General features: G+C 40.1%; 1 protein-coding gene across 1 annotated transcript in view; it reads left to right on the forward strand.

Annotated features, from left to right (window-relative positions):
* Positions 1-18,652, forward strand: part of LOC109922830 (cat eye syndrome critical region protein 2-like) — a 116,149-nt gene that overhangs the window by 39,260 nt on the left and 58,237 nt on the right. The window contains exon 2 of the mRNA XM_048607880.1: positions 10,625-10,719. Within this exon, the coding sequence (XP_048463837.1) occupies positions 10,625-10,719 (95 nt within the window). The remainder of the gene's footprint in view (positions 1-10,624; positions 10,720-18,652) is intronic.

Here is an 18,652-nt window from a genome sequence, read left to right on the forward strand (position 1 = left end):
TTCAAAGCCAATATCGTGGATATTTCGAAGTACCTTGCATCCAATGAAGTATTTTTGAAGTACTGTCACTGTTGTAACTTTAGGAAAAAATCATAGAAAACAACTCGTACACAGCAAACCCCTAAAACAGAAATATGATAATGACCAGGTGACTATTTTTTAATAATGTTTGTTCAGGGATAAATTGGTCAAGACTGCACAGGTAACTCCCTTTATGTGAAATGCCACAATACATCTTATTGTATCCACCAGTGCAATCAAATGGGCCTCAATTTATCATCTCATCTGAAAGTAAGAACCATTTACAATATTGACTAAAATGGTTACTACCAAATGTAGTTCATCAGCTGATGGGAATGTCATTTGATTAGGCAGGTGGAATGTCTGTTTGCTGAACCTCAAAGTAATTATATTCATCCTCTATATGGGTCATGTTTGTCAATATCAATTAATTTGTATTGCTAATATGGTTTTATTTTCTCGTAGCCATTTTTATGTTGCTTTCTTGATTGTGCACAGTCCAGAAGAAATCCAAAAAAAGGGGCGTACAATTTAAGTTAGATCTAGGCAATGTAAGAATGAAAAAGAGAGATCTTTTCAGACACTGGGAATGAAGATTCCGAATTCTCTCCAAAAGACTGGATGCTGGATAAATTAAAATATTTAAGACTTTTGTTAGGTTGAAAGGAATAAAACAAAGATGGGTAAACAGAATTGAGGAATGTATCAGCCATGATCTAATTGAATGGCGCTGCTGTAGGGAGGCTGATTGGCCTACTCCTGTACATTCCTATCGGCAAAGTCTTTCTCCTGTACATTTAATACCTGTGCAATGAGGATAGATCTTCTAACCATGAGGTGAGGTGCTCCTACTGTAGTGGAAGGCAGTATAGTGAACCTGAAAATTTTTCATCAGAATGGACAATTTCTTCAACATACTCATGCCTCAGGGTAGATGTTATCATGATGTGTTTCCAGACCTGCGTGCAGCCACATGAGGAATTTTGTGTCCTCTAACGTATTGGGAGATGCACTTTGGTCGAGTACTTGCCATATCTCAGTCACTTCTGTCAAAAAGCCACCATTGACAAGATTCAATACTAGATCAGCTGTGGCAGCTCAGCATGTTTCAAATTACTTAGTAATGGCCTGCTTTTGTTCTTATTTCTTATGATCTTATTGGTTAAGGATTTTTTTCGGAGGAATGCAGTAATGATGGTAGATTTAAAGAAGACGTAACACCTGAAAAGGGAAAAAAAGAATGATTTACATTTTCATAGCGCACTTCATGGCCATTTCAAAGCCAATATCGTGGATATTTCGAAGTACCTTGCATCCAATGATGCAAGCACATGTTTGGCAGCAACAGCTTCAAGTCAACAAAAGTCCAAAGCCTATATATTCCATTGACCAGAGTCACTGGAACAGTGTACTTTAAATTTGAGCTTAACAGGGGCCTCACCAGTTTAGGGAAAGTATGTTTAGGGCAATGGTTTTTTGTTTGTAGAAATGTCTGTTATTTAAAATTTTTTTTTTTGTTGCTAACTTGTGCCTGTTTTCAAGAAGTATTAGTATATTTAGATATAAGCTTCCCTTGTTACGCTTGGCCTCCAGTGTTATATCTTGTCTCAGTGTTCAAGTATTTTCAATGAGCCATTACGTAGAACTTGAACTGGTGTTGTGCTGTCCTTATAGAATTCAAGTTGCATTTAGGATCAAAATTGCAACACTAAGTCTGTCTCTGTTTATACTGCCTGCATATGTTAGTTTGGTTGGACAGCTGGTTTACAATGCAGAATGATGCTAACAGCTTGGAGCCAATTCCATTATCAGCTGAGGTTGTCATGAAGTCCCTGCTTTTCACAACCTTCCCTCTTGCCTGGGGGCATGGTGATCCTCAGGTTAAACTCCCCACCGGTCGTCTGTCTCATGAGAGAGCAGCCTGTGGGACTGTAGCTATTTTTACTTCATTGGGTGGGACAGTGAACATTGGCTGCTGCTTTAGAATGGATTGTTCTTCCATTAATGTTGTATTCCTCTTCCTGAAAAAGAAGGATGTTGGAATTGTAATAATTGAGGATCGTGAGAATGCCAATTATTGCTTTGTGAAGGAGTTATACAAACAATTTGCTGTTTATAAAATGAATAACGCAGACCATAATTTCAAGTTCCTGGGCATCTTACCTATGGATCAAACAGTAATGGTGCGGCATGGTGGCTCAGTGGTTAGCGCTGCTGCTACACAGCGCCAGGGACCCAGGTTCAATTCCAGCCTTGGGCTACTATCTGTGTGGAGTTTGTATGTTCTCCTCATGTCTGAGAGAGTTTCCTCTGGGTGCTCTGGTTCTCTCCCAAAGTCCAAAGATATGCAGGTTAGGTAGATTGGCCATGCTAAATTGCCGATGTTGTGCAGGCAAGGGGGAATAGCCATGAGAAATGCAGGGTTACAGGGATAATGTGGGGAGGGGCAGTGGACCTGGATGGGATGCTCTTTGGAGGGTCGGTGTGGACTTGATGGACCGAATGGCCTGCTTCCACACTGTAGGGATTCCATGATTCTAATTCAAATTTTTGATGTTTCCTTGTATTAACTAAATGTAATCAGCAAGAAGTTGATTCTTTGTAATAGCTGTAAAATATCCCATTGCCCCCTCCCAACACACAGACGGCCAAAAGAAGATGGCAACTGCAGTGGAATTCTGAAGTGACTGTCAGGGATAGGTGTCAGGACAGTATTCTCAACTTTCTAGTTAATGTAATAATACAAGTTATTGTCTTAGGTTGGCATAAAGGAAGGACACCATCAAACACAGTGTAACTGTTTAAGACTTAGAATTTTAAGATGGTGAAATGAAATATTGGTTACAGAAGCCCAAGAAAATATAGGTAACAGGAGGAAGGCAACAAAGGCCTGAAAGCAGGAAGGCAGAGTAATTTGGGTCTTGGTCGGAGACCAAAACAGATGTAGTTGACTGAAGACGAGTGTTTGTTGTATTGTGCATACAAATTGAAAAACGTCAATAACTGCTGGTGTGTGATCTTGTTTATAATATGCCAACAATGTTTGGATCCTGTTGATAAAACAATATAGTAAATAATTTGCCATCTGTAAATGTATAATTCTGTAATGCTGAAAGTGATACTACTAAGTCAAAAGGAACAAGGCTTTCTTCTCCATTCTGAAGATTGGATCCTCAGAAGTAATTTTGTATTTCTATGTCTTAGTCCATTATAATCTTGATGCTATGGTTGGTTTTCTTTACATCGATGGTTCCATTTCATTTGTCATCTCATTTGAAAAGTTTCAGGCACTAAAATGTTTTCTCAATCAAATTTACTACAAATGCTGAGGAGGGAACTTTATAAAATCACTTTGCAGCAGCCAAGTCACTCTTCTTTTGTAGGATAACTTGCCAATCATTTTGTGGACCAGCAAGATCAGCATTTATTTTAAATCCATGCTGTACAACTCTGACTCTATGATAAATCTGAAAATGCCCTGGCAAATGTGATTGTGATCCAAGAGCAGCCATTTCTGCTGATCTTATTCTGTTTAGGTACCACTATCAAATCCCACTGCTGTTGAAACTCAGCATTACCTTCCAGCCCCACATTGAATAATTAGCAGTTGATTAACTTCTGCTCCATATAAACTGACTCATTCAAAATGCTGCCTGCCACATGAAATCTTGCTCCCTTTCAACATTCTGACCAACTTTGCTTTCCCCAGAATACATCAAATTAATAGTTATTGTTATCATTCAAATGCACACAACAGTTATTGTTATCATTCAAAGCTGCAGTGCGTACTCCCTGCTTTTCCAACTTGAATTTAATTTGAGTTCTTCCTGTCATATGTGCCTCAAGTCCCATTATAGGGTTTGAGTGCAAAAATCAATACCAGTACTGTAGTGTAGTGCTAGAGTATTGCACTGTCGGCAATGTCATCTTTCGAATGAAATGTTAAACTGAGGCCCTATATGCCTGCAAAAAGTTCCCTTTATGTTATTTTGAAGAAGACCAAGGGAGTTATACCAGTGTCCTGACCAAACTTCATCCCTCAGCCTATATCACAAAAGTAGATTTTCTGGTCATTACCACATTGCTGTTTTTTGGAGCTACTGATAGGGCTAATTGCCTGCCACAGTTCCTGCAGTTACAGTAGTGACGATGCATCAAAATATTACATTTAACTGCAGAACGTTATGGCATGTCCTGAGGTCATGGAAGGTGAACCAGAACACCACCTCAATTCTCATCCTTATTTTCAAATTTCTCCACGGCTTTTTTCCTCCTCTTCCCTATAATCTCCAATCCTATAAACCAGCCTTATGTCCTGTGTTTCAAAGCAAGCCCGTACTTAAATCTTCTTTATTACAGCATCACAAGAGCACTCTAATGTCCCCAATCCTAGATGATACCTGCTTTCTTCCAATTCCAGCCTGTTGAGTATTTCAGATTTTAATCAATCAACTGTTGGCCACCATGTTTTTACTGTCTAGGTTTTCGAATTCTGAAATTCTGTGCCTAAATCTCCCATCTCTTTGCTCAGTAAAAGGTGATTCTTGAAGCCTACTGCTTTGACCAAGCATTTGGTCTTCTGCCCTAACTTCCCCTTACGCTGATTGGTGCCAAAGTCATTATTCAAAGCTGATATCAAGCATTTTGACATTTTTTTTACTATTTTAAAGATGCTACACAAGTAGTTGCCATTACTGTTGTGAGTTTCAACCCCCATTCTAAAGGTTTGAGATCATAATTTCAACTTGTGGTAACTTAGCAGTAACTTTACTGCACTAGTAATGCAGAGATCCAGGCTAATGCTCTGGCAGCACTGATTCATGTTCCAAGATGGCAGCAAGTGGAAATTAAATTCAGTTAATAAATCTGGGACATAAAATGTGAGTCTCAATAATCATAACTAGCAAACAATCATGGTTTTGTTATACAAAACCCATCTAGTTCATTTATGTACTTTAGAGAATTGAATCTTCCATCCTTACCCAGTCTGGTCTACATATGACTCTAGACCTCTCTGATGTGGCTGGCTTTTTAACTGCCCTATGTAATTGCCCAGCAGGCTACTCTGTTTTGAGAGCAATAAGAAAATGGGCAACAAATGCTGGTCTTGCCAGTGACGCCTTCATTCCTTGCTACTTGCATTCAAAACAAAGCAGTGCACTGTTCTGTTTGCTTTTGTGGAACACTTTAGAACCCTGAGCAGTTTGAGGGAACAGTTAGGGATACTACTGTAGGAAACCATAGCAAAGGTGTTGAGTTGTGTGGAACTTTTGAAGCAGAAGTTTAGTCAGAGGTAGGAACTTGGGAGAACACTTCCAAGCATGAAGTTTAGAAAATAATACATTTTATTTGCCACTTTTCACAACTATGAAATGTATCAATCCAGTCATTTTGTGCACAGCTTCAACAAAATGAATTAGAAACATTTGAAACGAGTTAAACCTTATTCCATCATTTGTAATCACTGTAATATACATTTGTTTCACGCAACTGACAGGAATGTTTCTTTATTTAACCACGATATGTGAAGAGTCCTTTTGTAGACCTGGAACAAATACAATCAATGTTTTAAGCACTCAAGCTGGACAAACAGCATTGGTGCAGAGAACTGACAAGTTAACATTTCAAATATAGGTCCTTTGTCAAAACTGGAAGAGATTGCAGAGGGACAGTCTTTAAAAAGTAATCAAGAAAGGAAAGGGGAGAGTATCAACATAAGAAAAATTAATGGTGCATAAAGTAATTAAGTGGAAAGCAGGCAATAATTAATTACAAGTTTATCAGCAAGAGACAATGTGATTTTTGTATTAGTGAAACATACAGGCCATGTGAATAGCTGAGGAATTAAAGTGGTTGTGGTGAGTTGAAGCATGAAAAACTGACTAAACTGAGATAGCTACAATCTTCCATGAACCTGGGAGAAGAGAAGAAAGGATAGGTACTGAGTGCAACAGCTGAAACTTACTGCTGCAAGCTCAAAGCTCCCTTCTACCCTCCCCCACCGCCCCACCCCAACCTGCCCCAATTCACATGTTAGCAAACCCATCCCATACTACCACAATTTCCTGCTGAAGAGAAATGGAAATCGTAGAGTTGTGGTCTGACGTTACTAAACACCGCTTGAGAGAACTGCAAAGTGCTAGTGGAAGGAGGGGTTGGGCAACGAGAAGCAAAAATGAAAAGAATGCAGGTGATTTAGAGTTGTAGCATTGGAGGGGTTCACAGAAATCGGGTGGTTTTGATTGCAAAGACAAACATTTTAAAGTGGCAGCATTGGGGAGTCGGAACAAACATGCGAGATGACCTAACTGAACTTGGGTTTGGATTAGAATACAGATGAACTGAAGTTGACAAATTAATGAGAGTAGCCAAAAGAGGGTTTGGATGCTCTAGTTGGAGGTAACAAAAGATGTGGATAAGGGTATCAGCAACAGATTGCCTGACTGTCCCCCTTAAGCCGTATGATAGTACTGGAGATAGTGAACTTTATATGGAGAGGCTATGTAGTCAGAAACAGTACTTGGGTCAAACACAACAAACAGTTGGCTTCTGTCTGAGCTAATGTCCAAGGATAAAAATCAGTAGTGAGGGAGCAGAGTTTATGCTAGGTCATAAGACAATAGCTTTGTCTAGTGCTTCATTTAAAATTATAATTCATCCAATACTGGCCGTCTGACTTTTTTCTTGGAAAATTAAATATACAACATGAAAAAGTTAGGTGTTTAATTATGGGCTTCCAGTGAGCTGATGAAAGTAGTCGTTGCCTAGTGACTGATGGGTTCAGGCATGTGAGGCTCTGAATTACAGTTTGAGGTAGTGTCGGTCCATGCCCAAAATCTGAACCATTTCTGTTAAGTTGCCTTTGTCTCCCAGAAGATTTATGTGAATTTTTAACCATTAGCAGCCGGTGAGTATGCCACACACTGCTTCAGCTTTAATTCTTCCAAGGAATCTTTTGTATAATATTTAATAAAGGAAAAATAAATGTCAATGGGAATAAGTTGCAGAAATTCAGAGTTGACAATAGCTTGCTCTCTCACACAGGACCCAAGCTTGTCATTTTACTTTCTGGGTAGTAATAAACTGAATTTCTCATACTCTTTTCCTCCGAAGATCTATTTCTCAGATCTTTGCACTTGACTTGCATTTGGGTTAAATCTGTGCTCTGTTTGTTCTCAGTTCAGTAACTTCTGCCTGTGCCATCACATCAAACTGATAAAGCAAAACAGGGAGGACGGAGGAAATCTGGAACAGAATTCATGCTGATGACCTGTCCCTCCAAGCAAACTTTAATTTATAATCTACGAAGGAATAATCAGTTTTATTGTTCAATATAAAATACGTATTCATATAATTCTTCCAAAAGTTGGATGGTTTTTATGTATAAAATGGAAAGTGAGCAAGATTGTCTTGCGTTTTAGGCCCATGTGTTCACCTGTTAATGTTATATATCTGAAGTTAAGTTGTCAATCACTAAGTTAAACACATTGCGAAGACCCTAACTTTTTATTTCACTTATTTTCAATTGTGGACTGAACTGTGGAAAGGACTGTTTTACAACAAGTGACTGTGGAAGGAATTACTGTACTTTTGTGATGAGTTTCAGTAGTTTTCTTTTTAAGTCGTGTTCACACTGTTGCTTTGCAAATAATGGGGAAAAAGTATAAATAGATCACATGGCACTGGCATTCAGCTGGTAATAGGTTGCTGATTTGGTTTGTAGAGTTGTGACCAGTTGTAGCTTTCAAAGGCCATCAGCCAGACAACAACCATCTGATTGGCCCATAGGTAGCTGAATAGCTTATGGGGGCTATTAACAATGAAGGCAGAAGCCTTCGGACTGCTAAAAGGGCAGTTGATGGGTCTCTCCAATGAAAGACCTAAAGCTTGAAGAAACCAATTTTATTTTCTCCAACCAGTGAGTTGTTACCTTTTAAGCAGTAAATCAGAGACTTTGACTTTTTAACCAATTGCCTTGTGCTTCCTATGGTTAAATGAAAGGACTGAAGGATTTAAGAAATTGAAGGAACCTCCCCATCAAATCCTGAGGACTGGTGCTATTTAACTACTTGCCTGTTGTTTTTTCCCCTACATCTATAACACCATTTCTTTTTGCCTGTCTGTGTGTATGTATGGGAGATTTTAAAAGGGGATTTGAGTTTTTAACTGTGTTATATGTCAACAGTTCATAATTGTTTAGCTGTAGTTTGAATCTTTTTATTTGTAATAAATAGTAATTATTGTTAAGTACAGAAACCTGGTCTGTTTTCTGTCAACCTGTGTCTACCAAACACTTAAATTAGTGATTTTGTGTACTTTGAAAAATTTTTCTCTCGTGTCAACTCTGGGAATAGTGAGGCTTGATTTCCAATGTGCCATTCTTGGTTTTAGTAACTATTACTACTGACTGTTGAAGGATCAAGGAGATTTAATAACTGCATTATCTCTTCTCAATATGTTCCTGATTTTGCATATCATCTATTTCTATTAATGTTGACATATTAGTAGCAATTCTCTTGAATAGTTGAAAAGTATAAATATGAACACACAGTATTGGTTGACATAGAGTGTGGAATGTGACCATTTGGTTTTGTTTTTTTTGCCCAATCCTAATTGTCCTGGAGAATTGTTGGTGAGCTGTTGTCTTAAACTGCTGCAATGTATTTGGTGTAGGCTGACACTTAGTGCTACTTGGGAGGAAGTTCCAGGATCTTGACCCAGCAGAAGTAAAGGAACAATTATATTGTTTCAAAACAGGATGGTGTGTTTTTAGAACTGAACGGTATATGAATTACCAACTTTTGGTTAAGTCGATTAAGGTGGATCTTAAAACAAAATCATGTGGAACTAGTTAAAGAAATGTTCTGACCAAATTTATCACTATTAATATCTCCAGGCTTGATTTGCCTTCCTTTTGTGGGGGTTTTTTTTCTTAACTTTGCTAATATATCATTCTTGAGTCAATTTCAGAGGGAAATAATCCATCTGCTTAGCAGCAGACTGTCGAAAATTTGAAAGAAGTTTTAAGCGTAGCTGTTATGTTTGAAGAATTAACCAGCAAAGCTTAAGATTTCTGGGATGTGAGACACACCAGAGAGCCTTCAAACCATTGAGTTCCCGATCTCTGCTATATCCAAGTACTGAATGGAATCCTGGAAATCCTTCCAGTTCCTTTCCCAATCCCCACTGTGACCCCGAAACACAAAAATCCAATCTGTTCTAGGCATTGTTCCTGAACCACACTTTGGAAATTTCCAGTTAGTGATTTTAGACTCTTATTGGCAGAAATCTTGCCGAGTCATAGCAAGCTACTGCTTTTTCATGGAAGCAAGCCTCGAGGTGTTCAATGCCTTCCCGATTGCTCCTCTTCCACTTTGGGCAGTCTTAAGCCAGTGATTCCCAGGTGTCTGTGGGAATGTCACACTTCACCAGTGAGGCTTTGAGGGTGTCACTGAAGTGTTTTCTCTGTCCACCTGAGGCCGTTTCGAAGATGGGACTAGAGCACCTGCTTGGGTGGGTGGGTGGTGGTCCTGTGTTTGGTCATTCAGATGACATACCCAGCCCATTGTAGCCAATCAAGGGTGGTCAATGCCTCCAAGTTCGGGATGTTGGCCTGGTTGAGGACACTGGTGTTGGTGCATCTTCCCAGCAGATTTGCAGGATCTTGCGCAGGCAGCGTTGGTGGTACTGCTCCAGGGCCTCGTTGTGTATGCTGTAGACAGTCCACGTCTCAGAGCTATTTAGGAGTGCATGAACCACCACAGCTCTGTAAACTCTAAAATGTATAATATGATGGATGCAATAGGTATCTTCTCACTTCAACTGGAAATTGAACCAATGTATAAATGGTGCATAACGTCCCTACCTTTTGTATTCAATTTTCCTCACAATGCACAATAACATTCTATTAGCTTTCCTAATTACTTACTGTATCTGCATGCTAGCTTTTCAGAATTTGTGCACTAGGATGGACACCTAGATGTGTGTTTCAGAGTACTGTAATCTCTTACCGTTTATATAATATGTTGCTTGCAAAAATAGACAATTTGATATTTTCCCACTTTAGACTCAATTTGCCAGATCTTTGCCCACTCGCTGAACCTACATATTTCCCTTTGTGGCCTCTTTATGTTCTCTTCACAGCTTTCATGCGTACCCATCTTTAAGGTATATGGTCACTACGTGTTGTAAAATTACGGCTTTGTAATGTGAGAACTGGTGGGTTTTTTTATCAATGCTTTGCTGATCACATTCCTAAGTGTCATCCACTTTTCCATGAAGAACATAAATCGACGTTCCTGATGGCTAAATCTGTTTAGTAACTTGAAATAAGTAGCACTAACAACTTAGCTGTTTTGAGATGCCAGTTTTCTTGGAACCCCTTGCATGGTTTTCACAACCAACCTGTTCAATTGTTTCTCTGTGCGGCTTGCATCTCTCATCTGTTGTGAAACTTTGATGACAGAAGCATGATTTTGACAATTGTATTAGCTGGGGTGATATCAATTCTGAAAAATGTCCACTGTTTGTTTGGTGAAAGTGGCAAGTTTTAATTCATCCTGCTTGGAATTTCATATTTCTTTTCTATCCTCCACTTTACCAGGAACTAGAAGAGGCTCTCCTGATAAATGATATTGACTTTCTTGATGATCTCATTGCTTGTTTGCTTCAAGGCTGCTATCAGCGCAGAGACATCACGTATGTATAAAAATCCTTTTCTTGTGTACAGTTTGCGAGAATGGCTGTGGCCTGAGCAATTCTATTGTTGATGTTTCTAGTCCAATTTGTCAGGAAAACAAGTAAAATTTTGAAATCCAAAGGAAGAGTCATATTTCTAGCTTAAAGTTTAATTTGGCTTAGTCAATGAAAAATAACCATTGTAAAATGTCCTGATATACTACATAATAGTGAAATTCAGTACTATAACTCAGTGGCTCTGGTTTTCACATTGGTTTTGAGTAATGGTTGTCAGCCCTGAAGTTAAGTATGTTTTCACAAAATGCATTTTGAATAATATTAGCTGCCCCAGTTTGCCCAGGTTTTGTAGTCCTATAGTTTGCCTTAGTTAGTTTTAAAGTAAACATATTGCAAAGGGGAATAATATTAGCAAATCAAACATTTTGTTAAGCTGAGACTTCTTTTGTATTTGGATATATATTAAAATGATCTCAAGTAACTTCAACCACAATCTCAGCAATTCATAATTCCTACATGAATTCAAAATCAATAGTAAATATGCATTTCTGATTTCAAAAGATGTTAGTAGTTTATTTCACTTTATCATCCTTTGTCAATTCTTTCAAAATTTTAAATCCGAATTCACACAACATTTGAGCAACCTGAAGGTACAGATATCCTCGTTTGTGTGTTGCATAATCCATTGTAAATGTTCTGTTTCTACTTTATTAATTTGTACATAGTTCTTATTCAGAGTTCTTGGATTTAGCATATTTCTGTTATTTTCTCTACTTGTATTCATATTGATTTTCTTTTCTTTTATTTGCAATCCAGTAACTGTAGATCTTTATCTTCCTGCAGGCAGGATGTAATCCTTGATGTAATAGGGAAGATGGTGGCCTAGTGGTATTATCACTAGAGTATTAAACAAGAGACCCAGGTAATATTGAGCACCAGAATTTGACTCCCACCACGGCAATGGTGGAATTTGAATTCAATAAAAATCTGAATTGAGAGTCTAATGATCATGAAAATGTTGCTGATTGTTGGGAAAAACCACTCTGGTTCATCAATGTCCTTTAGGGACTGGTCTAGTATGACTTCGATCTACAGCAATGCAGTTGACTCTTAACTGCTTTCTGGGCAATTAGGGATGGGCAAATGTTGCCCAGCGACGCCCACATGCTATGAATTTTGTTTAAAAAAACATGATTATGTAGATGTTTTGGGGTGCAAGCTATTTCTTTTGGTGTATTGATGTAAACTATTTGAGGGAGGTAACAAGGTGTAGAGCTGGATGAACACAGCAGGCCAAGCAGCATCAGAGGAGCAGGAAAGCTGATGTTTCGGGCCGAGACCCTTCTTCAGAAATGGGGGAGGGGAAGGGGGTTCTGAAATAAATAGGGAAAAAGGGGGAGGCGGATAGAAGATGGATAAAGGAGAAGATAGGTGGGGATGGAGCCAGTAAAGGTGAGTGTAGGAGGGGATAGGTCAGTCCAGGGAGGATGGACAGGTCAAGGGGGCGGGATGAGGCTAGTAGGTAGGAGATGGGGATGGGGATGGGGATGGGGCTTGAGGTGGGAGGAGGGGATAGGTGGGAGGAAGGACAGGTTAGGGAGGCGGGGACAAGCTGGGCTGGTTTTGGGATGTGGTAGGGGGAGGGGAGATTTGAGGGAGGGCTTTTCTTTCTCCAAGCTTAAGCTATTTTACATTTTTTTTTTAAATTTGGAAGTAATTATTGACTATTGTTACATTACATCCACAATTTTTTTTCTTTGTTCACTCCTGGGATGAGGGCGTCACTGACCAGACAGCATTTATTGCCCAATTAAGAGTCCACTGCATTGCTGTGGGTCTGGAGTCACATGTAGTCCAGACCAGGGAGGGATGGCCGTTTCCTTCCTTAGTAAACCAGATGGATTTTTCCAACAATTGACAATGGATTCATGGTCATCATTAGACTCTTAATTCCTGATACTTTTAATTCCACCATCTGCTGTGGCAGGATTTGAACCTGAGTCCTCAGACATTGTGGGTCTCTGGGGTGAGCGTCCAGCAATAATACTAGCAGGCCATAGCCTCCCCCGTTGGTAATGGTTACATTCCAGCCGGCAGCACCCTAATCTGGCAGCTCAAAACTGGACATGCATGCAGCAATGTGGGCCAATGGCAACAGCAGTGTTGTATTCAAATGCAATCTGTAACCTCCTGACCTGTTGTATCACTGATTCTACCATTATCTTCAAGCCAAGGGATCAGCCAAGATTGCAGGTGGGCAACCAGGAGCAGCACTAGGTATACCTTAAAAAATGTCAAATTTCTTTTACTGTCATGCAGATTGCTGCTCTGGCTCTTTTTTAACTAAAGAAGGGAATTCTGCATATCTGAGAGGAGATTTCACTTGGGTCTCCCTCAGTATTGCCAAGCTTGACTTCAATTCTGACTTCTCTTTCATAGCATACAACTGTCAGAGAAAGGCAAACCACACTCCCTTTTCACAGCAGTCAGCTGCCATATTCTGAAATTTAAACTCACTGGCCGCCACCTTGTCGTCAGCTGTCAAAGTATGTTTAATGCTAGGTTCTGGGAGGATAGGGTGCCAGATAGGTAAGGGGCAGGGTCCCAGAGTAAGACAACATATTTAATAGTCTTTTCCTAAGTAACGATTTAAATTAATTTCATCAGAACCATCTAAAATCTCTGATTTAAATCTAGACTTTTGGTGGGAGCCTAGCGTAGAGAAATTGCCCAGCACCAAATTCATTTTCCCCCGTAATTCCTTCAGAGCATGATACAACAGAGTTCGCAAGGTCCCTATCTACACTGGTATATAGCTGTCTGGCCAATGGAAAATGTGCCCTATGGTACCACTGTGGTGAAGCTGCAACACACAATTGCTTGCATGCCAAGCAGAAGTAGCATAAACAGACAGAAAAGAATGATTCCAAACAAAAGGGTCATATCAAAGATCTACGGTCCTGCCATATATAGATGTGAATGTTGGTGCACTGTTAAACACAGGACATGAAGAGGAGAACCCACAGATGTCCCCATCCTCAATGATGAGAGAACACAGCACATCAATGCAAAATACGAGAATGAAGCATTTTCCAGCCTCTTCGACCTAAAATGTCAATTGGATGAAGCATTTTTAACTTAAAATATCAATTGGATAATCCATTTTGGCCTCATTCTCAGGATTACAGTTACCAGACTTCGGAGAATTTGACTCCACATGATGATATCATGAAACAGCTATTGGTATTAGATATGGCAACGGCTATCAGTAGTAATAGAGGCTTGTTCTCCACGATTACTGACAGCCCTTGGCAAGCAGTACAGTCCAGTTCGGCAACAACGCTGACACCTGCCCAGTGGTTATGCAAATAGAGCTCACAAAAAGTAGGGCAAATCAAATCCGGCCTTTTACTGCCTCATCAGTCTCCTCTTGGTTGTCAACACAATAATGGAAGGTGTGGTCATTATTTCAGTCAAGTGGCACTTGTTCACCTATGTCCAATTTGGGTTCTACCAAGGCTACCCAGCTCCTGATTTTGCACAGTCCTGATCCAGGCATGAAGATAAGAATTGTACTCCGTGGGCTGCAAGAATTACTTTGTTACAAGTCTGTCGCATCAAGGAGCCCTGATTAAAATTTAAATCTATAGGAATCTGGGGTGACTATCCACAGATTGCAGTTATACCTAGGACAAAAAAAATTGAGTATTGTTGGAGGCTGATCACCACAGTCCTAGGACATGACTGCAGAAGTTCCCCTGTATACTGTCCTAAATTCAACCATCTTCAACCATCTCAATGCCTTTTCCATTATTATAAGGTCAGAACTGATGACCAATAGTGTTCAATACTATTTGCAACTCCTCCAATACTGAATGAGTCCATAATGGTACACAATGAGACCTGGACCATATGGATTTACAAGTAACATAGTGCTGCACATATCGAGCAATGACCATTGCCACCAAGAGAGAATTTTACTGCCTTCATATCGATGGCATTACTTTAGCTGAATTCCCTCCTATCAATATCATGGGGGTGGGGGGGAGATGGTGGTAACATTGAGCAGAAACTGAATTGGACCATGCAGATACATACTACAGCTACAAAAATAGGTCAGAAACATGCCTGCCAACAAAGCACAAGTCAGGAGTGTGATGGAATTCTCTCCACCTATTTGGGCGAGTATACCACCAACAGCACTCAAGAATCTCAATACCTTACATAACCAAAACAGCTTTTTGATTAGCTGCCTATGCACTGACTCAAAACACCCTCCAGTAATGCATGTGGCAATAGCACAATAGCATGTACCACATAGAAAACGAAACGTACCAAGACACACTCAACAGCAGGGGCCCTGTAGTTGTGATTTGAGTGGTTAAGGCAATGGATTTGAAATCCATTGGGGATCCCCCACGCAGGTTCCTGCCAACTACGTTTAGGGGCAGCATGGTGGCTCAGTGGTTGGCGCTGCTGCCTCACAGCACCAGGCATCTGGGTTAGATTCTACCCTCGGGCGACTGTCTGTGCTAAGTTTGCACGTTCTCCCCGTGTCTGCGTGGGTTTCTTCCGGGTGCTCCAGTTTCCTCCCACAGTCCAAAGATGTGCAGGTTAGGTGGATTGACCATGCTAAATTTGCCCATACTGTTCAGGGATGTGTAGATTAGGTGGGTCATAGAGACTGAATGACCCTTTAATACCACTCCATCATTCAATAAGATAACGACTAACCTTCTCCCTACTACCCTCTTATCTGCATGTCCCTTGATTCCCTTATGGTCAAAACATTGAGTGTGAAACAAACACAAAATACAGGAGAAATGCAGCACATCTACCAGCATCTCTGCAGACAGAAACAGTTAACGTTTCAAGTCCAAAATGACTCTTGTTCATTTCCTAGACTCAAAACGTTAACTCTGTTGCTCTCTCGACAGATGCTGCCAGATATCCTGAGTTTCTACAGCATTTTCTGTGTTGGTGTCAGATTTCCAGTATCCACAGTATTTTGTTTTTTCATTTGAGTGTGATCCTTGCATGGGCTCCTTTTGAGAAAAGGTATAATATCATTTTGAATTTCTGCTCCTAAATTGTCTTTACTGTTACTTGGCTGAGATGGAGGTGTTTGTGGAAGAGAGAGCAAGGGAGAAAGGAGGAAAAAAAAAACATGTTGGGTAAAAAGATTATGCTCTTTGACAGAATTATTGTGCAAGAACTATAGTATCTCTTGTTCAGAATTGCTAATGAATAGTAGGCATTGGATAAAGTAGCAGGGAACAGTCAGCATTCATGGAACAACATTGCTGACTGAGAGATCGTAAGAACTGCTGATGCTGGAGTCAGAGATAACACATTGTAGAGCTGGAGGAACACAGCAGGCCAGGCAGCATCAGAGGAGTAGGAAAGTTGACGTTTCAGGTCAGAACCTTTCCGAAACATCAACTTTCCTACTCCTCTGATGCTGCCTGGCCTGCTGTGTTCCTCCAGCATTGCTGATTGAGTAGGTACCTTCAAAGGATGAGGGCAGAGAGTTTGCAGAATCTATTCGTGCTGCGTCATGGCAATTCGGGGGAGAATTTCAGCACATCTCATTTTGATTCAAGAGGATGATGAATTAATTCTTGCATAATGAATTGTGTTAAATGTGTCAACTGATTTTATTGAGGATAATTTGGATAAATATGTAGTTCAGTCTGTTGACTCTTCTATCCAATAAGATTTTAAATAATATTATATGTTAACTCCATTTAGCTTTCTGCTCCTATGATGCTGCTTGGCCTGCTGTGTTCATCCAGCTCTGCACCTTGTTGTCTCGGATTCTCCAGCATCTGCAGTTCCTACTATCTCTAGCTTCCTTTCTTCTATCCTTTTTATATTTTTGACATTCCTTTCAACTTGAGACAAATTATTTGATTGTTCTCAAAATTTGGAGCACTTAACCGTGTGAAATAGATTTGTGTTTCTAACCTCTAGGCACAGTACAGGCTTGCAGTTTTGCGTTTTGCTGATTTTGACTTTACTAATTTCTTTTAGCTAATTTACATTTTCGTCATGTCTTGACCGTGTTGAGCACATCTTCAGTAAAAACCCTTCTTTAAAACCTGAGATAAGGATTTTTTTTTCAGTGAGTCATCAACTGGAAGTCTGCTCCCCCCAAAATGTAGTGGAGGCTATTTCACTTAGTTTTCTCGCGATTGGGTTTTGTAAAAGTTTGAAAGATTAGGGAGGTGAAGTTGAGTCCAAACCAGATTGTCATGATCTTATCAAATAACAGAGCAGGTTCGAATTACTAAATAGCCTACTCTTGCTTCTAGGTCCAATAATTCCTATAACAATGTAACAAAAGAAACGGAATAAAGAACTCTTCAGTGCTGCACTATTTGGTACGACGGAGGCTGGTCAACTGTTTCAACTCCACTTTTCCTCCCTCCTTCCATATCCCTTGGTTCCAAGAGACCAAATGTCTATTTATCTCAACCTTTACTGTCTTAACTAACTGTAGTGCATCCAAAAACCTATGGACTAGGGACCTCCAAAGATTCATGACTGTTTTGAGTTTAAAAAAAAACACTTCAACTTATGACCAAAGTGAATAACGTAGCTGTCCCCCTCATTATATTCCTGCAAATTTGTTACCGAATCACTTAATCTGTTTCTTTGCTTGTGGTGTTCTCCTCACAACCTCCACATCCATTTGGCTTTGTATCTGCAGCAGACTAAACAAAGAGACAGAAAGTAATGTATTAAGTACAAAGAGGATTGATGAGGGCAAAGGGCTGGATGTGGGCTATATGGACTTCAGTAAGGTGTTTAAAAAGGTTCCTCATGGCAGAGTGGTTTAACAAGGTTAGAACACATGGAATAGGGGGTGAACTAGCTATTTGGATACAGAACTGGCTCAAAGGTAGAAGATAGAGGGTGGTGGTGGAGGGTAGCTTTACAGACTGGAGGCCTGTGACCAGCGGTGGGGCACAAAGATCAGTGCTGGGTCCACTGCTTTTCGTCATTCATGTAAGTGATTTGGACTTGAACATAGGAGGTATGGTTAATAAGTTTGCAGATGACACCAAAATTGCAGGTGTATAATGGACAGTGAAGAAAGTTATTTCAGAGTACAACGGGATCTTGATCACATGGGCCAATGGGCTAAGGAGTGGCAGATGAAGTTTTAATTTAGATAAATGTGAGGTGCTGCATTTTGGAAAGGCAAATCAGGGCAGAAGTTATATACTTAATGGTAAGATTCTGAGGAGTGTTGCTGAACAGAGACCTTGGAGTGCAGGTTCATAGTTCCTTGAAAGTGGAGTCGCACTTAGATGGGATAATGAAGACAACTTCTGGTGTGCTTGCCGTTATTGGTCAGTGCATTGAGAATAGATTTGGGCGGTCATGTTGTGGCTGTGCAGGACATTGGTTAAGCCACTATTGGAATACTGCATGCAATTTTGGTCTCCCTGCAATGGAAGGATGTTGTGCAACATGAAAGGGTCCAGAAAAGATTTACAAGGAAGTTGCCAGGGTTGGAGGGTTTGAGCCAAAGGGAGAGGCTGAATAGACTGGGGCTATTTTCCCTGGAGCGTTAGAGGCTGAGGGGTGACCTTAGAGGTTTATAAAATTATGAGGGGCATGGATAGGATAAATAGACAGGTCTTTTCCCCCAGGGTGGGGAAGCCCAAAACTTTAGACCATAAGTTGAAGGTGAGAGAGGAAAGATTTAAAAGGGACCTCAGGGCCAAATTTTTCATGCAGAGGGTTGTGCGTATATGGAATGAGCTACCAGAGGAAATGGTGGAGGCTGGTACAATTACAGCATTCAAAAGGCACTTGGATGGGTGTATGAAAAGGAAGGGTTTAGAGGGATATGAACCAAATGCTGGCAAAATGGACTAAATTTATTTAGGAAATCTGGTCGGCATGAACGAGTTAGACTGAAGGG

This window comes from Rhincodon typus, chromosome 18 (genome assembly GCF_021869965.1).
Source record: "Rhincodon typus isolate 14 chromosome 18, sRhiTyp1.1, whole genome shotgun sequence".
Classification (NCBI taxonomy): Eukaryota; Metazoa; Chordata; class Chondrichthyes; order Orectolobiformes; family Rhincodontidae; genus Rhincodon; species Rhincodon typus.